This window comes from Gadus macrocephalus, chromosome 4, assembly GCF_031168955.1.
Source record: "Gadus macrocephalus chromosome 4, ASM3116895v1".
In the NCBI taxonomy this organism is placed as follows: domain Eukaryota; kingdom Metazoa; phylum Chordata; class Actinopteri; order Gadiformes; family Gadidae; genus Gadus; species Gadus macrocephalus.
This window is the reverse complement of record NC_082385.1, coordinates 5,794,097-5,819,980: the sequence shown is the minus strand read 5'-3', so window position 1 is coordinate 5,819,980 and position 25,884 is coordinate 5,794,097. Positions and strand designations below refer to the sequence as shown.

At 46.3% G+C, this 25,884-nt stretch overlaps 2 protein-coding genes across 2 annotated transcripts in view; one reads left to right on the top strand and one right to left on the bottom strand.

Moving 5' to 3' along the window:
- LOC132455721 (myosin heavy chain, fast skeletal muscle-like) overlaps positions 1-21,829 on the top strand; it is a 24,046-nt gene extending 2,217 nt beyond the window's left edge. The window contains exons 4-40 of the mRNA XM_060049659.1: positions 62-89; positions 184-295; positions 461-553; positions 1,064-1,127; positions 1,300-1,398; positions 1,830-1,933; positions 2,450-2,588; positions 3,127-3,245; positions 3,690-3,839; positions 4,261-4,431; positions 4,990-5,296; positions 5,602-5,669; positions 5,983-6,070; positions 6,167-6,284; positions 6,538-6,661; positions 7,015-7,151; positions 7,574-7,829; positions 8,601-8,843; positions 9,241-9,417; positions 9,746-9,891; positions 10,035-10,125; positions 10,532-10,921; positions 11,398-11,524; positions 12,188-12,306; positions 12,746-12,942; positions 13,831-13,933; positions 14,259-14,339; positions 14,615-14,780; positions 15,142-15,266; positions 15,890-16,198; positions 17,123-17,326; positions 18,200-18,325; positions 18,729-18,899; positions 19,406-19,510; positions 19,757-19,852; positions 20,349-20,480; positions 20,749-21,829. Coding sequence (XP_059905642.1) covers positions 62-89; positions 184-295; positions 461-553; positions 1,064-1,127; positions 1,300-1,398; positions 1,830-1,933; positions 2,450-2,588; positions 3,127-3,245; positions 3,690-3,839; positions 4,261-4,431; positions 4,990-5,296; positions 5,602-5,669; positions 5,983-6,070; positions 6,167-6,284; positions 6,538-6,661; positions 7,015-7,151; positions 7,574-7,829; positions 8,601-8,843; positions 9,241-9,417; positions 9,746-9,891; positions 10,035-10,125; positions 10,532-10,921; positions 11,398-11,524; positions 12,188-12,306; positions 12,746-12,942; positions 13,831-13,933; positions 14,259-14,339; positions 14,615-14,780; positions 15,142-15,266; positions 15,890-16,198; positions 17,123-17,326; positions 18,200-18,325; positions 18,729-18,899; positions 19,406-19,510; positions 19,757-19,852; positions 20,349-20,480; positions 20,749-20,766 — 5,303 coding nt within the window. The 3' untranslated portion in view covers positions 20,767-21,829. The remainder of the gene's footprint in view (positions 1-61; positions 90-183; positions 296-460; positions 554-1,063; positions 1,128-1,299; positions 1,399-1,829; positions 1,934-2,449; positions 2,589-3,126; positions 3,246-3,689; positions 3,840-4,260; positions 4,432-4,989; positions 5,297-5,601; positions 5,670-5,982; positions 6,071-6,166; positions 6,285-6,537; positions 6,662-7,014; positions 7,152-7,573; positions 7,830-8,600; positions 8,844-9,240; positions 9,418-9,745; positions 9,892-10,034; positions 10,126-10,531; positions 10,922-11,397; positions 11,525-12,187; positions 12,307-12,745; positions 12,943-13,830; positions 13,934-14,258; positions 14,340-14,614; positions 14,781-15,141; positions 15,267-15,889; positions 16,199-17,122; positions 17,327-18,199; positions 18,326-18,728; positions 18,900-19,405; positions 19,511-19,756; positions 19,853-20,348; positions 20,481-20,748) is intronic.
- Positions 20,975-25,884, bottom strand: wdr45 (WD repeat domain 45). The gene is made up of 10 exons (XM_060049658.1): positions 25,458-25,884; positions 25,285-25,359; positions 24,883-24,987; positions 24,287-24,392; positions 23,834-23,928; positions 23,660-23,739; positions 23,134-23,342; positions 22,589-22,690; positions 22,049-22,194; positions 20,975-21,802 (listed from the first exon to the last, which is right to left on the bottom strand). The coding sequence occupies exons 1-10, from the start codon at positions 25,504-25,506 to the stop codon at positions 21,693-21,695; spliced, it is 1,077 nt and encodes a 358-aa protein (XP_059905641.1). The 5' UTR covers positions 25,507-25,884; the 3' UTR covers positions 20,975-21,692.

The following is a 25,884-nucleotide window of genomic DNA, read 5'->3' as shown; positions in this document are numbered from 1 at the left end:
TCTAGAGTTGGATTCTGATGTTCAATAAACATTGTGCTTTCTTTTCATGTTCTTCTTGTAGACAGGGAGAACCAGTCTGTCCTGATTACGTAAGTACCTCAAAGCAAAGACGATATCAAACCCCCAGCCTGTGTGTGTGTGTTGGGTATCCGAGGCCTGAGTCTTGTTTGTGCCGCTACCTAGTGGAGAATCCGGTGCAGGGAAGACGGTGAACACCAAGCGTGTCATCCAGTACTTTGCAACAATTGCAGTGGCTGGAGGAGAGAAGAAGAAAGAGACTGCCGGGAAAATCCAGGTGGGATAATCTCACATGATTCGGCCCATCACGTGAGACTTGATTCATAACGTGTGAAACAACCTCCAAGTTCTCAGTGTAGGGGCCTAGCAGGCAAGCAAACACCAGGTGTTCCTCTTTATGATAACACACACACTACTATATAACTGATCTGCTCGGATCCAGGGGTCTCTTGAGGACCAGATCATTGCTGCCAATCCCCTACTGGAGGCCTACGGCAACGCCAAGACCGTGAGGAACGACAACTCCTCTCGCTTCGTAAGTACCTAGCTGCCTGTGTGTCTATGTCTCATAAATCTGACTTTAGATGACTGTCCGAAGTCTGATGGCAGAAAAGTTCATTCTGGGGGAACAGGGAGTTTCACTTTATTTCGCTTCATTTTTGTTTTGGGCCAATCATTTTGCCTGAGGCAGGGATCTGTAAGCACGTAATTGAATTTGGCCAGCAGCAGTTACTAAAAAAAATCGAATCGACACTGTTTGACTGGCCCCAGGAGGAATGCACTTATTGAATTCGCTTCTGAAAACTTCATCCACTCTGGCAAAATACATTTCTGAGGTAGAAAATCTCTGTTACTAAGCAGGGCCCAAGGCGTGATTCCACCCCTTACGGTTTTTGGTTTTGGGTTGTGCAGTCCCCCCCTGTAGTTCTCCAATAACATAGTAGGACTGCTTGATCCCACGTTATTCTAAATCAGACTTTTCTTTGCTCAAGTGTAACTAAACTACTAGCCCAACAATCATAAGTTCCTGTGTTTTCTGTTGCAGGGTAAATTCATCAGGATTCACTTTGGCACCAGTGGCAAGCTGGCCAGCGCTGATATTGAGACCTGTGAGTCAGTCACACATATAAAAAAACGTATGCCCATCAATATAGCTTATCTCTCAGGATGGATTCACACAAACTGAGGATGTTTCTGTGATACCCCATCCAGTTCCTATGGCATTGCACATAGAAGCACGACTCAATCAGAAGGGTTTGTGGTTCGTATTTTTCCCCACAGATCTACTGGAGAAGTCCCGCGTGACCTTTCAACTCCCAGACGAGAGGGGTTACCACATCTTCTATCAGATGATGACCAACCACATGCCAGAGCTGATCGGTACACTTCCATATGTGCTATACGTTCTGCTACCGCCATCATTATAATTATATTTCATTACAGATATATAGTGCTTTTCAAGTAAACCAAATCGCCTTCATATAATGAGTGGTTGTGAGGGAAATCACACCTCATCATTCTTTATCATTAGTCAGTTATTACTTATGTCACTGGTGTAACACCAGTGTAACCAGTAGTGGCAGGAATGTCCATTGGTTAGGGTGCTGGACACTTAAAGGTTCAATCCCCTAGTCCCAGCAAGAAGCCCAAACTCCTTCCTGCTCCTTTATGACAACATGTATCCCAATTGAAGTCCACTGGATAAAATAGTGGCTGAAAATCTCCACTGCTCAGCTGCTCTGTGAGGAAGAGGTAAACGTGGACCACGCCCAACGCAGTCCACACTGTGCCCCCTTCTCTCCCCTTAACAGAGATGACCCTGATCACCACCAACCCCTACGACTTCCCCATGATCAGCCAGGGCCAGATCACCGTGGCCAGCATAGACGACAAGGAAGAGCTGGTGGCCACGGACGTGAGTCGCCATTCATCCATTCACTCACCCTCCGACCTTTGAAGGAGGACGTGCCGAGGAGGTGCCTTCTGTGTTTGAGTTGTTTTAGTTCATTTTAGGACAGAAGAGATCATTTGAAAAGAGCTGGAAAGAGGCTAATTCAACTGGATAGCGTTTGAGTGCTAAAAATCACCTAAATAACAACAAAACGTTTTAGTCATTCGAGTGAGTGTAAAATAAGTACATCTATATCTAACTTTTATGTACAGCCACAAACCATTGATCTCATCTTAACAAAGGTACGATTAACCAACTTTTTCTTTTAAACGATCAACCTGCCAGGGACTACAGATGAAAATGAGCTTGCATGGCTATATCGGGCACATTTACAATGATGAAGTCTGGTGCTCATGTTTATTAATGTGCGCTGGCCCTTTTAATTAATTTTTTCCATAATATCTCAGATCTAGCGTTTTTAATAACGCATTAAACGTGTGAAAACCATGCACCATTATCTCTCTGCACCCGCCCCTCCAGACGGCCATCGACATCTTGGGCTTCACCTCGGAGGAGAAGCTGAGCATCTACAAGCTGACCGGCTCGGTCATGCACCACGGGAACATGAAGTTCAAGCAGAAGCAGCGCGAGGAGCAGGCGGAGCCCGACAGCACGGACGGTCAGACCCAGAACACAACCTCTGATCCATCTCCATGGGCAAGGACGGTCTAGCGGTCAGGGTTACTTCGACTCCCATACCGAAAGGTTCTGCGTTCGAACCCAACCACCCCGTGACTGCTGACTCAGCTGATTCCCCCCTCCCTACCCCTTCATGTCATCACAACACCCTATTTGGAACCATCTGGTATTATACCATGATGTTGTGCGTTGAATTATACGACATTTTTCTCATATAAATAAATAAATTTTATATAATCAAAAACGAAAGTGATGAATTTTAATGCAATGTATTCTAATCCTATGTAATGTAATATCATTTCTAAAAATACTACAATGTAATATAATCTATTGAAATATTCAGTCTGAATTCCCCATAGGAGCAACTGCTAAATGATTCATCATAAGGGACGTCTTCCTTTTAAAGCAAAAAACCCATCCATTACATCCCAATGCTTTGCCCATCTGCAACACATTAGGAAGTGACATTTCGGATCAAAGTTTCAACGGACAAACGGTGAACCTTTTCCTCTTTCCAGTGGCCGATAAGATCGGGTACCTGCTGGGGCTGAACTCGGCCGACATGCTGAAGGCCATGTGCTACCCGCGCGTGAAGGTCGGCAACGAGTACGTCACCAAGGGGCAGACGGTACCCCAGGTGAGAGGGAGGAGGTGGAGGCTGGGGAGGAGGACATACTGGTGGTTATGGTGATGATGCTGAAGAGGATGGTGATGTTTATGGTGATGAAGATGAGGATGTTTATGGTGATTATGAGGAAGAGGCTGTGAATGTTTATGCTGATGATGGGGATGATGATGATTATGTTTATCGCGAAGATGACATTTTTAATGTCATCTTATAATGTCATTTATAATAAGACAATGTTTATGGTGATGATGATAATGATGATGATGATTGTGATTATGATGAAGACGATGATGACGTTCATGGCGATGATGAAGAAAATAATGTTTGTGGTCATGATGATGAGGTTGACGATTATGGTGATGATGAGGAGTACGACAGTAGTCGTAGCAGTAATAGCAGTAGTTATAAAAGTTGTCACAATGTGTGTCACGCCTGTTTTCGCTGGTTGCCTAGGTGACCAACTCGGCGAGCGCCCTGGCCAAGTCCATCTACGAGCGCATGTTCTTGTGGATGGTGGTCCGCATCAACCAGATGCTGGACACCAAGCAGCCCCGCAACTTCTTCATCGGCGTGCTGGACATCGCCGGCTTCGAGATCTTCGACGTGAGAGATCTTCCCCCCCCCCCCCCTGAGAGACAAAACCAGGTCGACGTCTTCACATGTGAAACGTGGTGACCTAGTTGTGTGTGTCATCCTCCTCCAGGAGAAGTGAGACCAGGGACGAGACACAACTAGGTCAACTTTCACATTTCTGGATTCAAAATGACGGGAGAGTTGTTGACCTAGTTTTGTCTAACTTCTGATTCCTCGACGGTTGAGTGACAGTTAAATGGAGAACGATGTGTCATATTTTGATCTAGTTTTGTCGAACTTCTGATTCCTCGACAGTTGAGTGACAGTTAAATGGAGAACGATGTGTCATATTTTGATCTAGTTTTGTCTTCGGATTCATGGACAGTTGAGTGGCAGGTGAATTGAGAATGGCCTAGTTTGGTTTTAGTTTTTCTACTTGTGTTTTTTCCAGTACAACAGCATGGAGCAGCTGTGCATCAACTTCACCAATGAGAAACTGCAACAGTTCTTCAACCACACCATGTTCGTGCTGGAGCAAGAGGAGTACAAGAAGGAGGGGATCATCTGGGAGTTCATTGACTTCGGCATGGACTTGGCTGCCTGCATTGAGCTAATCGAGAAGGTACGAGTTGTGGTCGTCATGCACGTATTCGACACACCTTGGCTTATAGGATATCACTAAAGGTCCGGTGAAAGAATTGCAGTCAGCAACCTCAACCCATTTATAAGAGTTGGAACAGTGACCTCATTGGTTTGGGATATTTGTTATGCATTGGTCCAAATCAGAAAGATTCTGTCAATCAATAGTCCGACTTGCGTTTGAGCAGTACTCTTTAATGAATAAAGCCTAGCATGGCGGTTTCTCTTTAAATGATGGTGAATGATTCAAAACTGTCATTCTTGCTCATACAAACTGTAACACCTGCTACTGGTTTATATTATTTTAAAAAGTTTTGTATTACTAGCGCTTTAACTGTAAGAGGAACTACTGCAATGGTTGCCTTGTCAAAACAATTGCTTTCTCCAGAATGACCCTGTGTCACATCGTGCGTACGATAAATAAACACTCTGACTGGGAACACTTTGCATCGATTCCTATCGGTGAAAGGCATGTGGGACCACACAGCGTCACACACACAATCCCCATTTCTAACGGTTACATCTCCGCCCCCCCGCTCAGCCAATGGGCCTCTTCTCCATCCTGGAGGAGGAGTGCATGTTCCCCAAGGCCTCGGACACCACCTTCAAGAACAAGCTGTACGACCAGCACATGGGGAAGAACAGCGCCTTCCAGAAGCCCAAGGCCGCCAAGGGCAAGGCGGAGGCCCACTTCTCCCTGGTGCACTACGCCGGCACCGTGGACTACAACATCTGCGGCTGGCTGGACAAGAACAAGGACCCCCTGAACGACTCGGTGGTCCAGATATACCAGAAGTCCTCCTGCAAACTGCTGGGGCTGCTGTACGCCGCCGCCCCTGTGACTGAAGGTATAGCGCTGGTGGCTTTGAGTTTCAGACACCACAATGTGTGTTCTTTATCTGAGGGGATGTATTGATAAGTGCCTCCAAGAGTAACGCGTTGGAATGGAAACCAGTGATCACCAGTTGTAATCAGTCGGTTGTCAATGCAAATTCACCAATAAGACAACCCCTTCCTATTGGTTGTTCAGAGATCACTTTTTGTTTGAAATGTCGGTTGTTCCTTAACTGTTCCCTTCTCAAAATGTTGATTTATAATTCCCCTTTGCTACAGCTATACGTTCAATGGCTGTTCTGTTGTTGTTGATGTGTAGCAGACGCCAGCAAGAAAGGGGCGAAGAAGAAGGGCGGTTCCATGCAGACGGTGTCGTCACAGTTCCGGGTGAGTTCCAAACTCTTTCTGTTTCAAACCTGTTTAGTTTCTGGTTGAAGCGTTTGAAGCAGTTTCCCTCTGCCTGCCTGAAGCCATTGGTGCTAAATGACAATAAAATGATCCAATCTATTCTAATTGAATCTATTCTAATGTAATCAAATTGTATATAATCAAATTAAAAGTGTATCTAATCTGTGATCTTAATTATTAAATTAATTATTAATTAACACAAATCTCGTGTAACAGCAGCAAAAATAACAGTTCTAACCCAAAAGGAGCCCCCCCCCACTCACTCTAATTAACCTACTCCAATGGGATCCAGGATAATCTCGGCAAGCTGATGACCAACCTGAGGAGCACCCACCCCCACTTCGTCCGCTGCCTGATCCCCAACGAGTCCAAGACTCCAGGTCAGACACCCCACCCACCTCACCCTGCCGATCCCATCCCAGCGGGTGCGGGTGCGGTCCGACCCTGACTAACGCCTGGGTTGGTGGTGTTCACAGGGCTGATGGAGAACCACCTGGTGATCCACCAGCTGAGGTGTAACGGCGTGCTGGAGGGCATCCGCATCTGCAGGAAGGGCTTCCCCAGCAGGATCCCCTACGCAGACTTCAAGCAGAGGTACGGCTCCTGACGGGATGCTTTAGTCCGTCAACGGACCGGGCAGCGGCTTATTCACAGAGATGGGTCAAATCGCAGAGGTATGACGTCTAAGGAAGAGATCTTAAAATAAGGTTGAAGACCTCTGATCTAAACTGTAAAGAGTTAACTTAAAGGCATCGCCTGGTTTATTTAAAGCTTTGGACTTATCTAATGATATGACTGATATATTGACATACGTCATATGAAGTCATGGCATCCCTTTTGATTGTAGGTACAAAGTGCTGAATGCGAGCGTGATCCCGGAGGGACAGTTCATCGACAACAAGAAGGCCTCAGAGAAGCTGCTGGCCTCCATCGATGTGGACCACCAGGAGTACAAGTTCGGGCACACCAAGGTGAGTCACGAAAGGAACGCTTTGACCACACATACATTTTATTATTGCAACATTACCCAGAATAAACCAAATATGGGATGGCTTTCGTACCCTACTACAAATCCTCATTTATAATCATTGTATCATGTGCATTATCCTATTTTTTCTCATTTAAATTATATCTTGTATTAATAATTTTGTATTCAAGTTGTTGTTTTTTTTGTTTTTTTTACATTCCCCAATACTCCCCCAATGATGAACCAGAGATCAATGTATGGAACACGTATCAACGTCCACTCACTGGATCAAATGTCCCTGTGACGATCCTCTCTGTGCATGTTGGCTGGTTGATGACGTGTGTCTGGGCTCTGCAGGTGTTCTTCAAGGCAGGCCTGCTGGGAGTGCTAGAGGAGATGAGGGACGACAAGCTGGCCTCCCTGGTGTCCATGATCCAGGCTCTCTGTCGCTCCTTCGTCGTCCGGAAGGAGTTCCACAAGAGATTCGAGAGGAGGTGAGGGTCGCCCCTCTCCCCCAAAACCAAGATGGAGGATATTTTATGATTCATAATTCGTTACTATTTACCATTTGTTAATTTGGGAGACACTTTGATCCCTTTTTGTGCGTAAGATAAGACCCCAGACAGTAGGAGTGGTAGTCTTTCCCACAGCATACTATACTATGCTGTTGATATTTGCTTGTATTATCTGACTTTATCAAGTTTCACAGAGTACCTTGAAAAGCCCCATATAAACATAGTTATTAACAAATTAATTCAATTATAACTCAATGATCAAATGACAATATTTTCTGACTTTGTCAAGTGTCCTTGAGTACAGGGAAAAGCGCCACATAAACATATTTATTAAAACAAATGAATTCAACTATAATTCAATGATCAAATGATAATCAAGACGCTCGACCCCCACTGCTCAGAGATGCCATCCTCACCATCCAGTACAACATCCGCTCCTTCATGAACGTGAAGCACTGGCCCTGGATGAAGGTCTACTACAAGATCAAGCCGCTGCTGAAGAGCGCCGAGACGGAGAAGGAGCTGGTCAACATGAAGGAGGACTTTGAGAAGTGCAAGGCCAACCTGGCCAAGGCCGAGTCTCGCAAGAAGGAGCTGGAGGAGAAGCTGGTCGGCGTGCTGCAGGAGAAGAACGAACTGCAGCTCCAGATTTCATCGGTGAGTTTAGTCTGAGTTCACGCAATCAGAACGATCATTGCGTGCGTTGGACTGATTAGAAGCCACTAGGTCTCTCACCAGGGAATCTCACTGTTGTCAAGGTTTGAACGAGGCGTGATTAACCAGCTTTTACATTTTTTAATCCGCCGCATATCTTGAAGAAACTTCTAAAATATCTCATGTCTGCTTCAAAACGTTATACTTTTAAATCAGGGCTCAAATGTTTGCAGCTTCTCATTAAAAAAGGTTTGAATAAAAACATAACAAAATGTATCCCCACCGGTATATTTATCATTTCATCTCTTACTTCTATTTACATTCTATTGATTGTCTTGTCTTCGTATGTAAATGTTTCTCCTTTAACCTTTTAAAAAACGCTGATTGCCGCCTACGTACGATTACACAAGACGAAACGAGATGTACTTTTTCAAATCCTTGAAAGGAAATCCGAGGTTCATAACCGTTTTTCCTGAAGCGCTCCCGACGGCCCTTTGTGTTTGAAGGGCGCTCCAGTCAACATGTCTCGCATCGCCCCATGATTGTAACGGTGTTACATTCACATTAAGTCAACCATGCAAGGCGACAGCCAGCTCGTCAGGAGCAGTAAGGGTTCGGTGTCTCGCTCAGGGACACCTCGACACTCAACAAGCAGGAGCCGGGGGATCGAACCAGCAACCTTCGGATTACCAGCCAACCCACCCTACCCTCCTGAGCTAAGCCTACCCATGTTGTGGCTCTCCCCCCCCCCCCCCCCCCCCCCCCCCCCCCCAGGAATCAGAGAGTCTGATGGACGCTGAGGAGCGCTGCGAGGGGCTGATCAAGAACAAGATCCAGCTGGAGGCCCGGCTGAAGGAGACCACCGAGAGACTGGAGGACGAGGAGGAGGTGAACGCAGAGCTGACCGCCAAGAAGAGGAGGCTGGAGGACGAGGGCTCGGAGCGGAAGAGGGACATCGACGACCTGGAGCTCACCCTGGCCAAGCTGGAGAAGGAGAAGCACGCCACGGAGAACAAGGTGGAGAGGGGGGAGTGGGGGGGGGGGTGGTGTTGGGCGATGGGAAGACTGGGGGACAAGTCTCGATGAACGCGGCCTCTGATTGGTTTAGGGTCCCCGACATGAGGCTTTTAATATGTATTGCCGCGTCTCTAACCAACATAAAGGGTGAATTTTTCCTATTTTGAGTAATAACTTTTAGAAAATAATTGAGAAAAAATAAAGAATTATATAAATAATGGGGGGGGGAAGTTGTCGATAATATTTTATTTTTTTTACAAAAATGTAATTATTCTTAATTATTTTACAAAACTAAATGCATACACATAGATACATAAAAAACAAATAAAATACACAAATAATTAAGTACACTGCTAAAACTGTGCAGTTATTCTTTGTATTTTTACCCACTGACTAGGTTAAAAACCTGAGCGAGGAGATGGCGAACCAGGAGGAGAGCCTGGGGAAGCTGAGCAAGGAGAAGAAGGCCCTGCAGGAGGCCCACCAGCAGACCCTGGACGACCTTCAGGTGGAGGAGGACAAGGTCAACGTCCTGTCCAAGGCCAAGACCAAGCTGGAGCAGCAGGTCGACGACGTGAGTCCTGCCACACTTTCCTTTCTTTAGATTTTCTCATTTTGATATACGTCCCATAATATAAGTGTACTCACATTTGCAGATCATTAGATACAGATAATATCAATGAAGTGTCTGACTGAAGTGACAGATTAGATATGTTTTTAGAGTTTAGACGTTAGGGATCAAGTCCCAGATGGAAGGTTGTGGGTTCAATCCCTACTACCCCCCCTTGGAAGCGTCCACCAGCCAGACTTCCTGCGTAGGAAAGACTTGTGAACCTATAGTGACTGTCAGTCATGTTGAACCAAGATGGCTCCTAACAGTGCTGACTGGTTGTGTTTCCCAGCTTGAGGGCTCTCTGGAGCAGGAGAAGAAGGCCCGCATGGACCTGGAGAGAGCCAAGAGGAAGCTGGAGGGAGACCTGAAGCTGGCCCAGGAGTCCATCATGGACCTGGAGAACGACAAGCAGCAGTCTGAGGAGAAGCTCAAAAAGTAGGAAATGTTTTATAAAAAAGTTACATTTGCCAATTTGGCAGATTTTTCTGGGCTAAATATAGTACATCCGATTTGATGGATTTTGCAACTCTGGTTTCTACCTGGTACTCTTGTGAAAACTGAACCTGTGTCTTTACCAGGAAAGACTTTGAGACCAACCAACTGATGAGCAAGATAGAGGACGAACAGTGTCTGGGAGCACAGCTGCAGAAGAAGATCAAAGAACTGCAGGTAGAACACGGCCTTCATTTCACTGTCCTCCTTCATTTTTTCTTTGCCTTACCCGGCCGTCCAATACTGACAATCGTTTCCAAACACATTTGGATTAGCTCGAAAATAATTTCAAGGACTGCATGACCAAGATTCCAAACAACTTAGCAGAGTGCAGAGCATAGAATTGTTAAATAGGGGTGGAGTGCATAATAGTTAGTCAACCACAAGGGCACTCCAACATTTTACAGAGGTGGTCCATTTCAAAGTGCGTGCTACATTCAACACTTGCCCTGAAAAACAAAAAAACGAAACATCAAAATGTCCTCCAATTCTGATCCGTTCCTTGGGGTTCCTTGTTTCCGGGTGGTGTTCCCCTCCTCCCACCGCTCCACCTCCCCCCAACCCCACCCCCCGCTCCCACTAGGCCCGCCTGGAGGAGCTGGAGGAGGAGATAGAGGCGGAGCGGGCCGCCCGGGCCAAGGTGGAGAAGCAGCGCTGCGACCTGTCCCGGGAGCTGGAGGAGCTCAGCGAGCGCCTGGAGGAGGCGGGCGGGGCCACGGCCGCGCAGGCCGAGACGGGGAAGAAGCGCGAGGCGGAGGTGCAGAAGCTGCGGCGGGACCTGGACGAGTCGACGCTGCATCACGAGGCCACGGCGGCCGCGCTGCGCAAGAAGCAGGCGGACAGCGTGGCGGCGCTGGGCGAGCAGATCGACAACCTGCAGCGCGTCAAGCAGAAGCTGGAGAAGGAGAAGAGCGAGTTCCGCATGGAGGTGGACGACCTGGCGGGCACCATGGAGGCCCTGGCCAAAGCCAAGGTGATCAATGATTTGGGGTTTGAAGTTTGCGGTCGTTCGGTGTAGGCTTTAAGGCTCTGTATTGGTTCTACGCAACGCATGACCACGCAGATGCTTCGACGCAGTCGAGAACCTGCTACAAGGTTCCAATTTTTTGGAGGCGCACGTCAGGCCCTTGCAGTACGCAAGGAGGGTCCGCTAGGACGTAATGGGCCATAAACCCCCCTTGCGTCGACGTGGAACCATAACTAAGCCTTTACTCGGAGACCTGTTGGGATTTTTGATATGAGTTATTTTGACATTGGGAATCGAACCCAAGACCTATTGGCTGGGAGTGGAACATCTAACAGTGGACTATCCTCCCTGATCCTGTTCAAACGAATTCATTAATTGAAGTCATTAATATAGAATTGTAGCCATCCTTTCCCGCCTGGCATGAATGAAGATCTCGATGTATGTCATCTCCGTTTGTTTTGCGCTCTCACACGTTCCTCCAGAGCCACCTGGAGAAGCAGTGTCGCTCTCTGGAGGACCAGCTGTGTGAGCTGAAGGCCAAGAGCGACGAGAGCTTCAGGCAGACCCACGACCTGGGAGCTCAACGGGCCCGGCTGCTGACGGAGAATGGTGACAACAACGCCCCATTTTATTACACTTTGTCCAATGCTCGATTCTGATTGGGCCATTAATCAGTTATTTCTTCATAGAAGAACTCTGCTTTGAATAACAGACCTTTTTTGCCGATGCTTTTTTCAACCGAAGAATCGAACAGGACAACAAAGATTCATTATGCGATAATACACCGGCCTGCTATACATTATGCCTTACATATATATAGACTGATAAAACCGACGTTTTCTCAACCTCCAAGCACCAGGGATTAATTATTTGGGGGGGGGGGGGGGGGGGGGGTACTCTAATTACGAACAGAAATATATAGATGAATAACCGTTTTTTTGACATGGTAATGAGATATTTAATGAGGTAATGACATTTTTGTGCAAAATATATTTGGTCAGCTCTGGTGCCAAAATTACCTTCCCATGGGGATAGGATCACAGCTTAAAAACGTTCCAAACTGTGTCCCTACCTTGGGGTCGGCTGATATACACATGGGGGAGCAGGAGACGGCTTACCTATAAGCTACAGATATTCAACAAATCGTTTCGCATTTCAAACGCTTCTCTGGGATAAAGGGACCTAAAGATTCAGAGCTAAAATTGTGCTCACGGAGCAAAAAAGGTTGAGAAGCAGCACTGACCTCCCATGGTGTCCTGTACCACTCTGCAGGAGAGCTCAGCCGTCAGCTGGAGGAGAAGGAGTGCCTCCTGTCCCAGATGACCAGGGGTAAGCAAGCCTCCATCCAGCAGATAGAAGAGCTGAAGAGACACACCGAGGAAGAGATCAAGGTCAGACGTCACCTCACTCGGAGTACACTCCGATCTGGTCTGATGCCTTCAACATTTTTTATCCCCAATACGGAAGGTTGCTAGTTCGATCCCCGGCTCCTCCTAGCTGAGTGTTGAGGTTTCCCTGAGCAAGATACCTAACCCTTACTCGTCCCGACAAGCTGGCTGTCGGGAATAGTTTGTCTATTTTGACAGAGCCTCCGATGTGTGTGTGTGCCGTGTACCCATTGTTTGTTCGCATGTGTTCATTGTTTCATTAATGCAAAAACTAGACAAAGAACCAGACGAAAGAAGAAGCATCATCCTTATCTTCTTCTTCTTAACCCTTAGCCACTCCACCCTTAGAGAATGACCATATATCCTAGAACACAACATTCACTCCACAACATTCACTCCACAACATCATCCATTGACCCCATCTCACTCCCCGGCGCTCCAGGCGAAGAACGCCCTGGCGCACAGCGTCCAGTCGGCCCGCCACGACTGTGACCTCCTGCGGGAGCAGTTTGAGGAGGAGCAGGAGGCCAGGGCGGAGCTCCAGCGGGGAATGTCGAAGGCCAACGGCGAGGTGGCCGGCTGGAGGAGCAAGTACGAGACGGACGCCATCCAGCGCACCGAGGAGCTGGAGGAGGCCAAGTGAGTGGCTGCAGTCGCACGGTGGTGGAGGACACTGTGTTGGTGGGCCCTGCGGTGCTGTACACTGCAGCCTGGGGCGAACGGAAGGGTGCCATGCCGTAATTCCGACGCCTCATTGTTCTGAAGCTAGCCCAGTTTAACTTCTAGTTTCCCCTTGTAGGAAGAAGCTAGCCCAGTTTAATTCTAGTTATCCCTTGTAGAAAGAAGCTAGCCCAGTTTAACTTCTAGTTTCCCCTTGTAGGAAGAAGCTAGCCCAGTTTAACAGTTAGTTTCCCCTTGCAGGAAGAAGCTAGCCCAGTTTTCCCCTTGTAAGAAGAAGCTGGCCCAGTTTAACTTCTAGTTTCCCCTTGTAGGAAGAAACTAGCCCAGTTTGACTTCTAGTTTTTCCCTTTGCAGGAAGAAACTAGCCCAGTTTGACTTCTATTTTCCCCTTGTAGGAAGAAGCTAGCCCAGTTTGACTTCTAGTTTCCCCTTGTAGGAAGAAACTAGCCCAGTTTAACGTCTAGTTACCCCTTGTAGGAAGAAGCTAGCCCAGTTTGACGTCTAGTTACCCCTTGTAGGAAGAAGCTAGCCCAGTTTGACTTCTAGTTACCCCTTGTAGGAAGAAGCTAGCCCAGTTTAACGTCTAGTTACCCCTTGTAGGAAGAAGCTAGCCCAGTTTAACGTCTAGTTACCCCTTGTAGGAAGAAGCTAGCCCAGTTTAACGTCTAGTTACCCCTTGTAGGAAGAAGCTAGCCCAGTTTAACGTCTAGTTACCCCTTGTAGGAAGAAGCTAGCCCAGTTTAACGTCTAGTTACCCCTTGTAGGAAGAAGCTAGCCCAGTTTAACGTCTAGTTACCCCTTGTAGGAAGAAGCTAGCCCAGTTTAACGTCTAGTTACCCCTTGTAGGAAGAAGCTGGCCCAGCGCCTGCAGGAGGCTGAGGAGCAGATCGAGGCGGTGAACGCTAAGTGTGCCTCCCTGGAGAAAACCAAGCAGAGACTGCATGGGGAGGTCAGAGGTCCCCCTTCCTGTCCATAGAACCCTTCCTTCATGTCAAATAGTCATTCCATTCAATAGTAAAGTGATGAGATCAAATTAAAGTAACTTAAAACAAGAGCAGAAGACAACAAGCAGCTCAATACACAGAAAGGCAAGACGCAACACATGTCAGTAGCATATAGACTATCAAGTTTAATGCATATTGTTTGGAAATGTATCTGGATGGAGGAAGGGGTTAGAATATGAATGTGCTATCATTCATGATTGGTTAGTAGTACAGTTCCTAACCGAACTACCATGAGTGTAAGTTCATTGTGAGTGGATGTTTGTACTGCAGGTGGAGGACCTCATGACGGACCAGGAGAAGTCTAATGCGATGGCGGCCAACCTGGACAAGAAGCAAAGAACCTTTGATAAGGTAAAACTATGTTAAAATATACAAAGAATAAAACTTCTGCTACTGCTATTATAGTACAACTAATACTACTATTACTATAACTAATAATAATAATAATTGTTATTAATATTACTTTTTTCAGCTTTATTTGTACCCAACAATTAAAAGCATAGTCTACAAAGTGCTTTAACCTAAACAATGGTGACCAAACCATTATCCCCTATTGCCTTATTCACGAAACTATGTCAAGTTCAAACCAAAGCTCCTTTGCGATTCCCGCCGACTCGGCGGCCCAGATCCTGAGTGAGTGGAAGCAGAAGTACGAGGAGAGCCAGGCGGAGCTGGACGGGGCCCAGAAGGAGAGCCGCAGCCTCAGCACGGAGCTCTTCAGGCTGAGGAACTCCTACGAGGCGGCCCTGGAGCACCTGGAGGCCCTGAAGAGGGACAACAAGAACCTGCAGCGTGGGTTCCACCACGCAGTCAGAGTGACTGTTGTTGTTGTTGTCTTTGTGTACCCAAAGTGACTGTTGTGGTTGTTGTTGTTGTCTTTGTGTACCCGATGTGATTGGTGTTGTTGTTGTTGTGGTCGTTGTTCATGTGTCGGTTGGGCTAAACTTCTGTTTATTTATTCGTCCATTTGATTTATTTTAATCAATAAAGTTATTCATGACAAATGTTTTTGCTTATGTATTTCCTTGTTCAATTGTTTTAGATCTTTCCATATTTTTATTATTTCTGTAATGTTCTGGATGTATTGATTGATTTATCTATGTATCCAATTATTAATGTATTCTATTCATGTGTTCTTCCCCGTACCCTACAGAGGAGATCTCTGACCTGACGGAGCAGATGGGGGAGACAGGAAAGAGCCTGCATGAGCTGGAGAAGGCCAAGAAGTCTGCCGAGACGGAGAGACACGAGATCCAGTCGGCTCTGGAGGAGGCTGAGGTATGTGCTTGAACATATTGGAAAAATGTATTCTTTCACATTAATATCCACTCTATTCTGAGGATCATCGTATTAATAATTGTAAATAAAAATGACCTGTCCCCTACTGCAGTTAACATAAAAGAAGCAGAAGCACTAGACGCTAGTCCTTCTAGCTCTCAGTAGGGCTTTGACTCCGAACTTCATTATTCGAATATAATTAGAATATCAAAAAATAAATCAAAATTCGAACAAATATTAGGCAGCCCTTAATATTCAAACCTGTTATGGGCAGGCCAAGAGGGAGAGACGTCGGAGAACCCGACGCAGTCTATTCATAATATTGTAATGACCAAGGAAGAGGCAGTGAGTGAAGTATTGATTAGACAGCGATTTATTAGAAACCTAATAAACCGTTGGAATACGCAAGACCGGTAACCATAGCAACGCGGTAACCTCGCGAAGCCCAATCCAGGTCTTACTGAAGGCATTTAATGGTCAAAATATTATTAATAAATATAAGAATATATTAGAATATTAATATTAATAAACAAACAAACTTCGAATATGATTTTTGGGCAAAAGTCAAAGCCCTAGCTCTCAGTAACCTTCCCACCTCCTCCACCCACTCCTCCTCCACCCAGGGCACGCTGGAGCACGAGGAGTCCAAGATCCTGCGGGCGCAGCTGGAGCTCAGCCAGGTGAAGGGGGAGGTGGAGCGCAAGCTGAAGGAGCGGGAGGACGAGGTGGAGCAGGTGAGGCGCTCCGGCCAGAGGGGGACGGAGTCCGTGCAGAACACCCTGGACGCCGAGGTCCGCGGCCGCCACGACGCGCTCCGCGTCAAGAAGAAGATGGAGGGCGACCTGAACGAGATGGAGGTCCAGCGGAGCCACGCCAACCGCCAGGCGGCCGAGGCCCAGAAGCAGCTCAGGAACGTCCAGGGGCAGCTCAAGGTGAGGACGCACCGTCGGGGACGGCTTCTGAATCGTCTAAACGCTGAAGGCCAGGTTATACTTAAAGGGGACATGTTCGACCACCAGGTGTGCGTGTGATTAGCCGCTACAAGCCGTTTTTGAAAATCGACCTCTTCTGACATCACAGGTGGGCGTGTCCACCTGCATTTATGACGGATAGATGAGCAACGGTGGAAGTTGCTACCGTCCACTGGGTTTGCTGGTAGACTGATCTATTCAGCATATGTATATTTCATATTGATAATGGGAAGATGACTGGTATTCCTCATGAACATTCATGCCAACCGTTTGGTACTAGTCTCATCATCATCATTATCAGGGGGCATAAGATAGGGTGACGCTCCCTGGGGTCTATGTTGGGGACGTGGGGACTATTTCCTTGTCCTTGTACTTACTAAAGGCTATGCAACACTAACTTAAGGTTACAAATACACACTGAATAAGAGCTATGCAACAGTAATGAAGGGCTGTACATCACTTACTAAGAGCTATGCAACACTATCAAAGGGCTATACAACACTAACTAAGATCTATGCAACACTAACTAAAGGCTATACAACACTAACTACGATCTATGCAACACTAACTAAAGGCTATACAACACTAACTACGATCTATGCAACACTAACTAAAGGCTATACAACACTAACTACGATCTATGCAACACTAACTAAAGGCTATACAACACTAACTACGATCTATGCAACACTAACTAAAGGCTATACAACACTAACTACGATCTATGCAACACTAACTAAGAGCTATGCAACACTAAAGAAGTGCTATAGAACTACAATTGACTTGGCTGTACAGCAGAACAGAGTACCTCACCTCAAACCCAACACAACTCCTACCACACAAACCATCACCGGTCCGGTTTGACCCGGTCCAACCCCTCGCCAGGACGCCCTGCTGCACCTGGACGACGCCGCGCGTGCGTCCGAGGACACCAAGGAGCAGGCGGCCATGGCGGACCGCCGCAGCGGGCTGATGGGGGCCGAGATGGAGGAGCTGCGCGGGGCCCTGGAGCAGACGGAGAGGGCCCGCAGGGCGGCGGAGCAGGAGCTGCTGGACGCCAGCGAGAGGGCGGGGCTGCTGCACTCCCAGGTGAGCGTCTGTGTGTCCATTGGTTCATTTCAGGGACGTTGCAGACTAACCAACAGACAACTGTAAGTGAGCCAGGGTTAGCCTAAGAGGCTAGTTTAAATCTGTTCCCCTGCCAGATATTCAAAAGGCAACCTCAAATTATAGAAATACAATGAATGTATAAAAAAAGAATAAAGAACAACATTGGGGGATATCAAAAACGCATTGCTTTCAACCCATCCGCTTTTATCGTGTATGGAGTATCATTTACATTACATTTATTAAATAATATTAATCATAGTATTACAAATATAGCATTTAGTGTTAGATTATGTCCTTGTTTTCTTTTTATAGTTATGTTTCCATTTATATTTTACGCCGTAATAAGTATTTTCGATATTGGTTCTTTCATTTTATAACTGCCTGGCAAAGTAATCTCCTGTGCTATTAAAAAGTACTTTCTTTTTATCTATTTATGTATACATTCATCTATCTTTCTACTGATGTACCTATCTATCTATCATCTATCTATCATCTATCGATCGATCAATCGATCAATCTGTCCGTCCGTCCGTCTGTCTGTCTGTCTGTCTGTCTGTCTGTCTGTCTGTCTGTCTATCGGTCTGTCTGTCTATCCGTCTATCTATCTGTCTGTCTGTCTGTCTGTCTGTCTGTCTGTCTGTCTGTCTGTCTGTCTCTCTGTCTGTCTGTCTGTCTGTCTGTCTGTCTGTCTGTCTGTCTGTCTGTCTGTCTGTCTGTCTGTCTATCTGTCCGTCTGTCTGTCTGTCTGTCTATTTATCCATCTGTCTATCTATCCGTCCGCACGTCCGTCCGTCTCTCTATCCGTCTGTCCACCTGTCTGTCTGTCTGACGTCCATTACCTGTGCTGTCCAGAACACGAGTCTGGTGAACAGCAAGAAGAAGCTGGAGAGCGACCTGCTGCAGATCCAGAGCGAGGTGGACGACACCGTCCAGGAGGCCCGCAACGCCGAGGAGAGGGCCAAGAAGGCCATCACTGACGTAGGAGGCCTTAGCAGTAGTAGGAGCAGAGGTCGTAGGATTAGGAGGAGTAGGGGGAGTTGGGAGAATAGGAGGAATCATAATAATCGACATATAACAGTTTGTACTAATACTTATAATGATAATACATTGAAAAATGCCATGGCATTTTGTTGTTAGTATGCCTAGTATACCACTGAGTATGGCTTAGCACCCTTTAGTATGCCTAGTATACCACTGAGTAGGCCTTAGTACACTTTAGTATACCTAGTATACCACTGCGTATGCGTTAGTACACTTTAGTATGCCTAGTATAACACTGAGTAGGCCTTCGTACACTTTAGTATACCTAGTATACCACTGAGTATGCCTTAGCACCCTTTAGTATGCCTAGTATAACAACAGGATGTGTGGTTGTGGACAGGCGGCCGTGATGGCGGAGGAGCTGAAGAAGGAGCAGGACACCAGCAGCCACCTGGAGAGGATGAAGAAGAACCTGGAGGCGACGGTGAAGGACCTGCAGCAGCGGCTGGACGAGGCCGAGAGCCTGGCCCTCAAGGGGGGCAAGAAGCAGCTCCAGAAGCTGGAGTCCAGGGTAAGGACGCCATCTACTGGCTGGACTTCCGAGTCGTTCATCCACAATGAATGAGGCTATAGATGTCATCAAAGAGCCGGATGGTGGAGTAGCTCCGAGGTATTTAGGCCTCGACTAAGTACTCAATCAAGCATCTTGCGCGAGGGGCCTACAGTGGTCTACTGGCGATAGAGTATACCAGGGCAGATCACAGTGGGCCAACGCATCGGTGGGCCGATGGGCCTTCCAAACATCGGTAACGTTTTTGCTCGCCCTGATCTGCCTCTCTACTGCACAATCTCCTGCGCTCCCAAAATGACAATCCAAACTAAGTCTCAGCATGCAGCAGTGAGAGGGTCACTGAACGCCATGGACTAGAGAAAGTCGAAGAGTAAAAGAAGGGGCTGACAAATTTGGAGAGAAAAGGAAGCAGGCATCAAAGGCCCAGGCGCCCAACCCATCGGACTGTCGTAGAAAAAGATTGCCTATCGACCATTGATTTGATAAGTGAGCTCTTCTGGCTGCAGGTTCGAGAGCTGGAGGCTGAGCTGGACAACGAGCAGAAGACAGGGGGAGAGGCCGTCAAAGGGGTCCGCAAATATGAACGCAGAGTCAAGGAGCTCACCTACCAGGTAGGGCAGAAGAAGACACATCTGTCCTGACTTCTCTTGGCTTCCCAATATGTGAAGAAAGAAATATTTCCAAACATCTCTATCAATTCCTTCCAACTCTTCCAACAACATTTTGTAATTATTGTCAGACTCACAACATTTCCGGTTCGCTCAAGGAAGACAGTTTAAGTAAACTTTGAATAAAAACTTTTTTATATAAATGTATGTAAGTCTTAAAAAAAAAAGTGGTTTCCTTGGCGACAACAGAGCGAGGAGGACAAGAAGACCGTGGCCCGGCTCCAGGATCTGGTTGACAAGCTGCAGCTAAGGGTGAAGGCCTACAAGAGGCAGGCGGAGGACGCGGTGAGTCACCGACACGGCCCCCCAAATCCCTTCACCCCTCCAGGGCCCTGCTCCTCCATCACTCACATGGAGAAGAGACGACTTCGGTGTCATAAATCACGGACGGGACATTCAGGTGTCATAGCTGAAGTGCAGCACAGTAATAAGGTCATAAAACTGTCATAAATATAGGCATGCACAGAAATCTATTAAAAAAAATAAAAACGTATCAAGTCAAATGTTTTGGTATAAATTGGTATTCATTTAATTGGTATCTATTTGTATAAGATTGAAAGCATGCATAACAGAATTAAGAAGGGGTTTTCACGCACGCACAATTTTTGTAATATAAATGTAAACACAGGATGTCAATGTGAATAGTACCCCGCGGTCAACTTCATGGCGAGGTCCATAATATTTACCACATCTGTTTACATCACGCGGCACAACAGCCAATGATACGTGGTTGCAGGAGTGTCTGAGGAAACGGTGTGTGCTCGTCCCCTCGTCCCCGCAGGAAGAGCAGGCCAACTGCTCCATGGTCAAGCTGCGTAAGGTCCAACACGAGCTGGAGGAAGCCCAGGAGAGGACGGACATCGCAGAGTCCCAGGTCAACAAAATAAGAGCCAAGAGCCGCGAGACTGGAAAGGTGCGGTTCAGCAGATACTTCTTTAATATATCACAGCTCAATAAAAATAATTGGAATAATAAACAATTCCAATATCTTATACTCGTGATGGTGGAATACTGTCTTAGTGTGATGACATGCAATTCCTCTGGGATAAGTAAAGTTTGATTTAAGTGTCAAAATGATCTATCAAAAGCAATAAGTAAATACCAAATAACGAAGTGAACGAATAACTAATCCAGCAATTTATTTTTTATTATAACATGTTATTTATTTTTTTTATCTGCAGCCCACAGATGCTCAGTGAGTCCCACTGCAGTGAAGATTCCCTGTGCTTCATGTAATATGACTGCCACAGTGAGGAAATCCAATACAGGATACAATACCATGATGACTTGTCTGGCCTCTTGCCTAGGTCTCTCTTGGAATAGGGATTTTAAATCTCAATGAGACTTTTACCTGGTTAAAAATAGGTTTAATAAAATAAAAATAAATATTGGCAAGTCAAAACTGTGTACTTTTGAACAAGGATTTTATTAAACTTTATAGTTCTGTACAGGGATATGACAGCGATATTATCGATCTGTGGGCTATATCTCTTTAAAGAACTGACTGAATCAACCCATTATACCTTGCAAAGTCTACAACACAAAAGGTAGCAAATTTAGCAACATGTAACATTACATTCTTCAATGAGATTATATAGCAAATTATTATGTGCTGGGTTTTTTGGTATTAAAAACAGGTTTTACACATTCATCCTTCAGAATCATAACACAATTCTTTGATTTCACGGATAGAAAACAGTATTTTTATCCATTGTTGTAAAAATAAAATTGATACAAGCATAAAACCGGGCTTAACAACAACGTTATGCATTCCTATCGAACATCAACGAAAGTCACAAACGCAGTTAAGGAGGTGCTTCAGTACTTCAGTACTTTCCCGGGTTTCCCCCCAACTCCTCCCAACCTTTGCCTTAAACGGACCCTATTAAACCACCAAGTTTGAGGCCAATTTCAAATGTAGCCTTTGTGACATCCCAAATGGGAGTGTCCTCCTAGATGTGGGACGAATAGATGAACTCCCCAGTCATCTATCCACCGTACATATGGGTGGACACGCCAACTTGTGATGTCACAAGCGGATCGATTTTGAACCTCACCGCTGGAGGTTAACTGGAGTCTCTTCACTGTTCAGTACACATCGCCTGCTGCTTCATCGGCCCTCGTCTCAGAAGTCATCATCATCACATATGTCCAGGTAAACATCGAAGGCTTCGCGGTTGCAGTTTCCGTCGGGTGTGAACACGTACTTATGGAATGTGCCGTCAACACAAATGGCTGAAGGAGAAAGAAAGCAAAAATAAATCACCAATCGCAAAATCAACTTTGAAACTTCTCAGTCCCTGTCCTTATGTCTGACATTTCTGGAACATAAGGCAATGCATTTCCAATAACAGTTAAACTTGTAATTAGTAAACATTATCATGGTCTATATTCCACTGTAAATCAATGAAATCCAGCAAGTGAAGTAAATTGAAAATAAGATTCTCATACAGACATTCATAAATCATACGGCACACTTACCAATTACTGAGTTCACATTCTTCGACGTATTCTTCCCAAATGCGCAAATGCAGGCACATTCGGCGGGCACGGTGAAACTGGCCAGGGACCACTGGCTGTCCACGTACTGGCCAATCACAGGGCCCACCTTCCCCACGCGAGCCAACCTAGGGCAGACCGATACATCAAAGACCAGAAAAACTCCAGACACTTGAACTTCTAGTTTATACGTTAAAGGTGCCCTACTTTACAACAACGTGCGAGATGAGGAGCCATTGACGGCCGTCTTTAAATCTGATCTTTGACACCACAAGTATAGATCACCTGTACCACTCACAGACCAGAGTTGATCTTCGTAGCAAATATCAAGGGTGGACTCTGCCGCTCGTGATGTCAAACAGAATTTTAAAAGCCTGGTCGTGACTTTTCAACCTCACATTTGGTGGTGAAATAGGGCTCCTTTCGGTTCTCCACCAGTTTGATGACTTCACAGTATTAACTCATTGAATTTAATCATGACCAACGCGAGAAGCGCAAAACGTCGCAGCACTACTGTCTTACGCGGAGCGTCGGTTGAGTTTGGTGTCCTTCAGGGCGAAGATGTGGACCGTGCCCTTGTCACTGGACGCACAGAGAAACGACGAGTCGTGGCTGAAGTTGATGCTAGGAAAGGGGAACGATAAGAGCAAACATTACACAGGAAACCATAGAATTACGAATATGATATTTTCTTTGGTTCGGACAGCCCCGAAGCAATAAACCGTTTAGTGTAAAGTGACACGATAGACCCAAATGACCAAGTGGTAAATGGTCAATCTTAAATGGACTTCATTAATATAGCGCTTTCACCCAAAGCACTTCACAATATTGCCTAACATTCACCCATTCATGCACACATTCACACATGCAACGTGACCGCCAGCTCGTCAGGAGCAGTCAGGGGGTGAGGTGCCTCGCTCAGGGACACCTCGACACCCATCTAGCTAGGAGGAGCCGGGGATCGAACTAGCATCCTTGCGGTAACCAGCCAACCCCGCTCTCCCTCCTGAGCTACTGCCGCCCTCGATAAAGGCCACGAACGGCGCCGGGACTGCGTGAGGTGGTACCAGTATAGGGTGGCGGGGTCCGTGCCCCGGCGGAGCTCCACCAGCTTGTCCCGCGTGGTCGTGTCGAACAGGCGGATGAGGGTGCCCTTCCGGGAGGCTGACGCCGCCACGCTGCCCGGCTGGTTCAGCGCCACGCACGCGATCTCACTCTGGTGGGCATTGATGGTGAAGGGGGCCGACGACGTGCCCGGTTTGGTGTTGGACAGGTCCTGGAGGGGGGAAGACAGGAGGCCAAATGCTCCATTGTTAGAGACACTATTGCCTGTTACCGGTTATTAGCTATTGCTTGTTGTTATTACTAATAGCTGTTTTATATAAGAAGTAGTCGTTTCTAAGAGATGGCATATTAGCTCTGCTGTTGCTATTATCAGTTCGCTTTACAGATACTTATTACTAGCAATAGCTGTTCCTTATATTAGCAGTAGCAGTTTCTTAGCAGGAGGTTGAAATGGGGAAATATAAACCAAGGATTGGCATATTCTTAGGCACTACTTATATCATCGAATTTGGTTCCTTAGTAACTTACAACAAGCTGTAGACTGCCACATTTATGACCTGGAAAGACCAGAAGCTGTTTCTCCATACTAGGACACAGGTCACACAGTCCTGGAAGCAACAAAAAAACACCAGAAATCATATACAACCATACAAAATCTTATTTGTACAAACAAGATGTCCTCTAAAGTCGGTTTTCCTGTACCTTTGGGGTTGTCCCTGGTGTCAAACTCAAACAGCTTGACGGGGTTGTCCGGGAAACTGTACACGTAGATTCTGTTCTTCAGAACAATAATGATCCTGGAAAACACATTATTATGTGTTATGTATGAATATGTTATTAAGTGCTGTTGAAGCTGGTACGTAATATTTGAGAGGTGTAAATAGAGCAGAACAAGATTTCGTAAATAAACAACCCCAAAAGACGTCCCCCCCCCTCCCTCCGTTTTCCCGCCATTGGGAAGTATGGCGCTCCGGCTCCTGTAGCCGAGCAACAACACTGTGCACGCAAATGTGATTGACAGGCAAGGAGGAACGCCCCGAACCAATCAAGGAAGCGATTTGTCAGAAGAGGCCGGCGTGCAGTCAACCAGAAAACATTGTGACCAAATATGGGCACTGATGGGTAACGGTTGCTAGGGAGCTCTGTTAAGCTTACTTGTCATGCCTCATGCGGACAGCCAGAACGGGCTTGGTGAAGGTGAACTCCAACACCAGTTTGTCCTTGGGGTCCCTTGCCTCGCTTGCGTCATCCCAGATCAGCACTAGAATAGAAGCAGCGTCACTTACATCACTTTATGACATACACGTACAATGGCCAATAATGCAGTTTCAATTAATGTAGCATATACTGGCAATAATGTCTAATTTAACTGTCCAAATTTACATTTACTGCCGAGCGTAAAATAGCTCCTACTCATAGTGTGTGTTTAGATATATTTCCATATATTTATGTGATGTCGTTTTAAAATCTTTAATTCACATTCCTGTCCTGTATACCTTTCTGCTTTACATCCACATGTATTATGGTATCTTCTCACGTACTGGAGGGTTTAGGGGTGATGGTAGAGAGACATAGTACGACAGGTGGGGCTGAGGGGAGAATGTGGGTCAATACTAGCCTGGGAAGCAGAAAAATCAGTGGGCTCATGTTTTATGTGTTCTGGCATATGTATCTGGCATATGTATCTGGCATATGTATCTGCCCCCCCCCCCCAAGTTAAGTTTTCAGGAGGCCCTGGCCCACAAACCCACCTGAGATTTCGGAGAACTTGGGGTTGACTCCACCTCCCACCACCGCTAGCAGGTTGGACCGGTGCAGCATGGAGCACTGGGCCACGCTGCCCACCTGCTCGTGGTCTACAAACACAAATGTTTCTTCAATTAAAGAGTCGCCCAATTAGCCCCAGCCCAATCAGCAGACACTTGTGCTTTTTGGGGCTAAAGCTGCAGATAGTCATTGGCTTTTACCAACAGAAATCGAAACAACATTTCACTTTCTGTTGTTTAGAGACAAATACCTCACCAAGTCTATCATTCCGAATGTAGGCCCTACTTTATACTTTTTATTGTGTTCGTATATCGTATTTTATACCATTGATTGAAAATAATAGCACTATGCCATAATTGAATGCGCTTTGCATGTGTTTAACTTACCAAGATGGCCTTTCTCCATCAGGGGCTCCACGTTGTAAATCCTGACCCCGGTTTCCATAGCACAACAGAAACAGCCTGTGGTGGGACAACATTAATATTAATAACTACACATGTCACGTTAGGGACACGGACTTAATATCGGTAGATTTGTCTCAGTTTAATGTGGGTCTTACTTTGGTCTTGGTTGAACTGGAGACTATTGACTCCTCTTTGCTGAGCCATGGCTATCCAAAGTCACTAGTTGCCTGACTACACGGCGATATGTTCAATATAATTGTGCGAAGGATCAAGTGTGTTGATTGTAAAGTCGAAGCTTTTCGGGTCGTTGTGTTGCAACGTCGTGTCCCAATGTTTACCCCCGGCGGGACTCTTGTCGTACGACTGCTTGTCGTACTACAGCCAGTGAAACATGTCACTACGGAGTCATTTACTAACACAAACACGAAGGAAGATCCATGGAAAGATAACCCGTATTCCTTTAAAAATGTTTTAAAATCGAGTCAGCTGACAGAGCATGCAAAGTAGATGCTGTAGCAAGAGGACGTATTGTTTTTGTTGTTTTCCGAGAAAGTGACGTCGACATGCACATGCTTCCGGTTT